The sequence below is a fragment of the Trichechus manatus genome, unplaced genomic scaffold (assembly GCF_000243295.1).
Source record: "Trichechus manatus latirostris isolate Lorelei unplaced genomic scaffold, TriManLat1.0 scaffold00320, whole genome shotgun sequence".
Taxonomy (NCBI): domain Eukaryota; kingdom Metazoa; phylum Chordata; class Mammalia; order Sirenia; family Trichechidae; genus Trichechus; species Trichechus manatus.
In genome coordinates, this window is record NW_004444256.1 from 56184 (window position 1) to 62876 (window position 6693).

At 38.6% G+C, this 6693-nt stretch overlaps 1 protein-coding gene across 1 annotated transcript in view; it reads right to left on the reverse strand.

Moving 5' to 3' along the window:
* Positions 1 to 225: 225 nt before the first annotated feature.
* The window catches only part of PDE3A (phosphodiesterase 3A), a 369019-nt gene continuing 362551 nt past the window's right edge, over positions 226 to 6693 (reverse strand). Inside the window, exon 16 of the mRNA XM_023725502.1 lies at positions 226 to 2834. Within this exon, the coding sequence (XP_023581270.1) occupies positions 2593 to 2834 (242 nt within the window). The 3' untranslated portion in view covers positions 226 to 2592. The remainder of the gene's footprint in view (positions 2835 to 6693) is intronic.

The window sequence follows — 6693 nt, forward strand, 5'->3', positions numbered from 1 at the left end:
AATTCATTTTTGCATTTTCCATCATCCTACTCACTCCACACCTAGATTTTTCCTCGACTTATATTTATTTCAGAAATGTAGAGCATTTGGAAGAGGGAAAAGCATTTGCAATCAGGTATAACGGATATGTAAGCATACATGATGCGTTATTTTCCTTTCCTAACTGCAAAGGCAAGAAAAAAAGTAAACTAATTAGGGAGATGTATTTGACTCACAGTCATTTCTGCAGACAGAGAGATATACAGGCAATACTAAGAAAAACGGGAAAGAACACAGTAAGTCCTAAATAATGATGACGTAGTGTCAACTCAAAAAGACTGAAATATGTTCTAGTTATTTAGGTAGAAGTCTGGGTCCATTTGATCTTTTTCTCACTTGCCCTACTTATTGGAAAAGTGGTCTTAAAGCAATGTTTATTTTTGATTTGTATTATCATTGCCTTAGTTGAAAAAATACTGTAGATTATTGGAAAATCATTGCCTCAGAAGAGAACAATATCTGTTTACGAGAAACAAAGGCATTTTTAATGTCAACACTCTATTCTATGACTTCGGAGGAAATAAAGGGTTAAAATCACTATCAAACTAAGATTGTTTAGATGCTGAGCAGGGCCATATACAGGTCTGTAGGAAGAGTTATAACCAAAAAGTGTTGGGAAGAGATGTCCACTGATTATAAAACACTCTGCATCTTCTGGATAAGAAAGTCTTTCATCTGGGAGACATGGACCCAGAATTCTTTCAGTTAGCGAAAACTACTAGTGAAAAAACATTCTCTGCAGCATCCTCATTAAATTGGCATAAAATGACTAGATCAGATTATTATTTAAATTAGAATGGGTAGATGAGTGGCTGTCCCTCGCCCCATGCAAATGAACCTTCATTCTCTTCTTGGGCTTGGAGATGGCTAAAATGTATAAAAATGGTGGTTAAAATATAACTATAAAAATGTTTCCCTTTTCTCTTTTTTTTTTTTGTAAAGAGTTTACTATCTACAAAACCAAAAACAAAAATCTTTATATATTTACATCAAGATAACTATTCATGACGAATATAATAATATGAAATAAAATATTGAAAGTGAATATCAACTTTTTAAATAGAGGTTTGGCTCACAGCATAAACAAGTGTAGATAAACAAACAAACCAAAAACAAAACAAAAACAACTTTCAATGATTGGCCCAATTCCAAAACAATCGCTCTATAATCTTCCCTGCCAAAAGCAGCATGACAGTGGGCCAGATTGCAGCTAGAAACTGACCCATCACACCCCACGTGGAATACCAGACAGGGGTTGTCAGTGGGACCTTTACCCTCCAAAAGCCAGTCTTCAACAGTTGCCAAGAATCAGGCTCTCACCATGTCAACACCACCAAAACACTAGGTAGAAATTCTCTCCCCCGTCTCTAAAAACTCCAGACAGGATTTCTGTTTGCCTTTCTTTCTTTTTCTAGCACACATTTTGCAGCAAATTAAGAAGTCATAGGTGATCACTGTTAAATGTAATTTCCCAGGCCTTCTCCAGCAACCTTTCAGAATTCTAACCTGACTCCAGCTCTTTCTTAGAAGTGTTTATGTGTAAAGAATGTCATCCCTTTAAATGGTGATTTGATCTTAGATGAGTGACACACAGACTCACAGACAGACACACAGCCTTCTATACATTCACTAGGCGCCTAGATTGGAAAATGCCTTTCCTTCTGGTTGGAGGCTGGTTATAGAGTGCCTCCAAGTGGTGCATAGCAGTAGTACCAATCACGTGGCCCTCTCGAGCAGCCCATGAACACACTCTATCTGCAAAGGAAGCTTTCTTGCAGCTAAAAGGCAGACGGCATTTAGAATAGCTGCCTCTCAAAGACACCCCAGAATAAACTTCCTTCTGTTTGTTCACATGTACTGAGTCATCTGCTACAGTTATTTGATGAATTACTAAAACTATAAAAGTCTCTCTCTACATTCACACCAACACACATACACACAGGCACCCTTTCAATCACTGCTTACACACATTTACACATATGCGTGTCCACACACACGATATTGGCAGGATGCGTCAGAATTCGAATAATGCTCTGGAACTTTCATCCCTCAGTGTTAGAGCAAAAGCTGCTTAGTTGCTAACCTACATTTGCTGTACTGTTTCCTTGCTAAGCCGCACCTTTTCCCTTGTGATTTGTTTTCCTTTACGATTTATTATATCACAGTGACCACTATATACTTAATATAAATGCTACTAAATTATGAGCCAGTAATCCCGGCTTTTGGTCTATGTGCATGTGTGCATGTGTGTGTGTGTATGAATATGATTTACATGTATCTATGTGTGAGCTTATATAGACACACACATATATATTTCCTCCTTAAAAAAAATTCTTACAAGCTGGTGTCAAAGTGTGAAAGCTTCTTTGAGCAAGAGTTTAAACAATGTAACTCACTGTAAAAATAAACACATAAAATGCGAAGAATCCCCAAATGCAACAGCCATTTGTCCATCTTCTCATATTTCTACAGTGTTGTGTCTAAGTGTTGTCCTGGCTTGAAAAGTCTGTGACAAGTCAATCGGTTTGGAACCACAGCCTGCTCCACCCACTGTCACTGGTTCGGCTTTGGGGGTGGGCTCTCCTCCACTCCCTGCTTTCCTTTCTCTTCCTCTTCTTCCCTGATGGCCTGGATCTGTTCTGAGGAGTGCTGCTGAGAGCACTGGTCCAGGGATTGCCTTTCCATGCCTGCCAACCGCTGTTCCTCTTCGATGACCTTCTTCCACATCTTGTGGTTCTCCAGGAGGTGCTGAGTAATTTGGCAGAAGATTTTCCTCCTTTGGAAAGTTTTCTTTCCTGAGAAAACACCAAATTAGAATATTCATTTGTATACTGAGTATAGGAAAGTTATTTCCTTTCCGATTATTCACAGGAGTTAAGTACCAAAGGGATACATATATGCAGGGATAGATTACTCAATAAGCAAGGTGAGCACATGCTTAGGGCCTCAATTGTCCAAAGCAAAGACCCACAGATGCCAAGCAGACAGGACACAAGGAAAAGTGAGCACCACAGTGGAAGGGAACTGGCAGAGCACTAAATGAAATTGATACCAGCTCCAGTGCGTGAGAATGTGCCGGCTGGAAATAAAGTTCATTCCAAGCCATGAGGGAACGCCCATGTACGAAGCTGTTTAAGCTATGAGGCCCCTACTACTTCAACACCTTCTCTGACATCTGTCTCCTACGGCCCCCTCCAGGTAATTGAAACTCCTTATCTCAGTGGGTCTCTTAGGAGTATACTATTTCTGTTTCTAATAAATAAGAGGTGGAAGTGGGCAGCCAAGTCTAACTCTTGCTATATTCACCCAATATGCAACTGAAGCCAGCATGAGCAGTTACTGAGCAAGGATGGATTATATTAATAGATAACAGGCCTCTGATTCATTTTGAGAGAACCGTCTTGTACATCCACGTCTGCGATTTCAGCAACTCCAGCTAGGAGAGCCAGCGATGCTCTTTGCCATGATACAAACACAAGGGTGTGCTCTTGCAAACATTCTGGTAAACAACCAAATGGGAACGCCAGTTCCAGATGATGCACAAAATTGAGGGAACTTGAATAAGTCAACCACTGCAATGAATTCACTCAAGTTACTTTTTAACTGTATAGCATTTAGGTACAGAGTTATGTCACTGGGTGAAGAAGAGGCTAGTACTCCAGGCAGAGTGAGGGACATGTGCACAGGCAGAAGGCATGCCACCCTGGGGCATGACCCCATATAGCAATTTCTTCATTTGAAACCTTCCTTAAACCCATTGCCATCGAATCGGTTCCAACTCATAGCAACCCTATAAGATAGAGCAGAACTGCCCCATAGGGTTTCCAAGGCTGTAATCTTTACAGAAGCAGACTGCCACATCTTTCTCTCCCAGAGTAGCTCGTGGGTTCGAACTGCCGAACTTGTGGTTAGCAGCAAAGCACTTAACTATTGTGCCACCAAGGCCCCTTTAAAAGTTTCCTAATATATATATAAACTAAAATTTATTTTAAATTATACTCTTTCAGTCAAAGCTAATAAAATACATGAATACATTAGATTTTTGAAAGAAAATTTAAAAATTACTCTTCTGCCAAAGCCATCTACTTGTATATTCTTACTCTTTTTGTTGTAGTTAAGTAGACATAAGCTTCTGTTGAGGAGAAATTTGGAAATGTTAATATAATTTTTAACCTAATCAGTTGAATCAAGAGAGTTACAGATGGCCACTGGTTGAAGGAAAGACTTGAATCACAGTTGTAGGAAATACTCTATTGCTCAAGGTGATTATTCCATCTGAAAGTTATACACATTCATAGTAGCACATTCATAGGGATGAAGCTAACAAAAGCTCAATTTTTCTTCTTTTCCTTTCAGGACAGATCCCTTGAGAGCAGCTGTTCTCTTATTAATGCTGTTAAACATTAGCAATAAACCGCTCTGGGATTATACTGAATAAGGTGACGTAGAAGAAAGTTTGTACCAAATAAATTTGTGTAGATTAGAGTCTGCAGGTGGTCAAAAACATGCCTGTGTTGGGAGCCAAATTGTTCAGCACTGGAAACTTTTCAAAGGAGAACAAAGAACCTTTCATCGCTCCAAGTCTAAACGTAGCTTAGTATTTCATTAGAAACCTCTTAGTTCGCTGTAGGAATCTTTCAGATTAATTATGAGGTGGGGAAAAGGCATTCTTTCCCTGGGATACCATATTGAAACATTTTATTCTGTGTTCCCTGGGAGATCTCCAAGTTTTGCAAATCTCAGAAGTTATCAGTGCATATTTAATGTGATTTTTTTCCCTCAAATCTAAGCATCAGGCTAAATCAATGTAACCCTTTAATTCAATATGAATTCTGAAATTAAAAATACCAAGTGTAAAAAGCAATGAAGTTAAAAGTTAGGAAACCTGGGTTCCTCTTCTGACTCTGCTCTGAGAACGTTACTTAATCTTCCAAGCTCCAGTTTAATCTTTTGTAAAGTGAGGCAGCTCCCCTGGATGACCACTGATCAATTCTCCTTCAAGTTCTAAAATTCTATTACTCCATGTGGCCAATTTTTAGTAAATAAATAACTACTAACATAGACCAACATTTATCATTTTCTTGGCTGTAAGGGAACACTTCAAACATAATTTTTCAAAAGCTATGGTATCAAATCATTGTTGATGGGATATTTTAAATTTTAATGTAAGACGCCCAATTGGCTTTTGGAAGCCATTTGTGAGCAGAAACCACAGAATTCTCTTTGCTGCTTTAGAGAATTTGAGAAGAACAGGAAGGTCAGGAGAGTAACACAACAGAATCTGGAAGTCAGTATGTAACCCAAACACACAGAAAAGAAAGGAATTAAATATTTGGTTGTAGCATTTGCTGCTAAGCCTGGATTGAGAAGCTGAGCGTATTAAATCTGGCCTGAGTCCTTCGATTCCTGATGTGTGGCTTGTGGACCTGTGTTTTCAAAATGTTTGAATTCAAATAGCAATTGGTTAGTGTCTCTGGGAACAAAGCTCTTTCCAGAGTTTAAATCGACAACACTTTTCAACATCCTTCAGTGGAAAGACTGTCTTGTCCTTGGACAGAAAGCTACCTGGCTCTTAGAAATTAAAACAAAGTGAAAAAAGAACTTGTACATGCTTATTAGATGAACAAATAAGTCCCAAGTCTTGGCTTTTAGTTCTGAATCCTAGGCTGAGCACAACATTTATAATGGAAGTCTTTTGATCAACATAAGACAAATAAAATATAATTACCTTGACAATAGAATATTGTAGGAAAATAAACTTTAATTTATCCCCACTCTGTACAGAAGTTAATATATACAGCAGAAGTTAAGCAACAATCTACTTAAAGCCAAATTTACAAAACCTTATCCCATAAATTTATAGTTTACAATGATCTCTTAGTCTCTGCTTTGGAGTCCCTGGGTGGTGGAAATGTTTAAGCTGCTCAGCTGCTAAGCTGAAGACTGGAGGTTCCAGTCCAACCAGAGGTACCTAGGAAGAAAGGCCTGGCAATCTACTTCTGAAAACTCAGTCATTGAAAACTCTATGGGACACAGTTCTACTCTGACACACATGGGGTTGCCTTGAGTTGGAATAGACTCCAAGGCAATTGGAAAATCTGGCTTATGTATACTTACAACAGACTACTTATATGAGGACAAAGCAGATCAGTACAAGGACAGAGAATCTGTTTACTGGACAGCCAGACGGAGTTAAGCCATGTGTTTTCCTGACTGCCAATGGGAACAAAATGATGAGAATGTCTTTCATTGGTAATATTTTTTGCAAGGGCTTCGAAAACTATTAAGGTATATTTCTTTGTCTTCAAGGCAGAGAGAAACAACATACATTCTATGTTCTCAGGAACACAGGAACAGGAATTGTGCAAAGTCATTGTAAGAGTCATGAGTTTTAGTAATTATGATATTAGTCACTATTTTTTTCATGGCAAGAGAAATAGGTGAGGATATTTCAAAACATGAAGAAAAATAATGTTTTTATAACCAAATAAGTTAAACCAATTAGATCACCTCTAGGAATGCACTCCAAACCAATTCCCAGATGTGACTGCTTCTCATTGTCCCCACTACAACTACCCTGTTCTAAAACCACAATCATCTCCCACCTGGATAATTTCAACAGCATCCTACATCATCTCCCTGCTTAGACCCTTG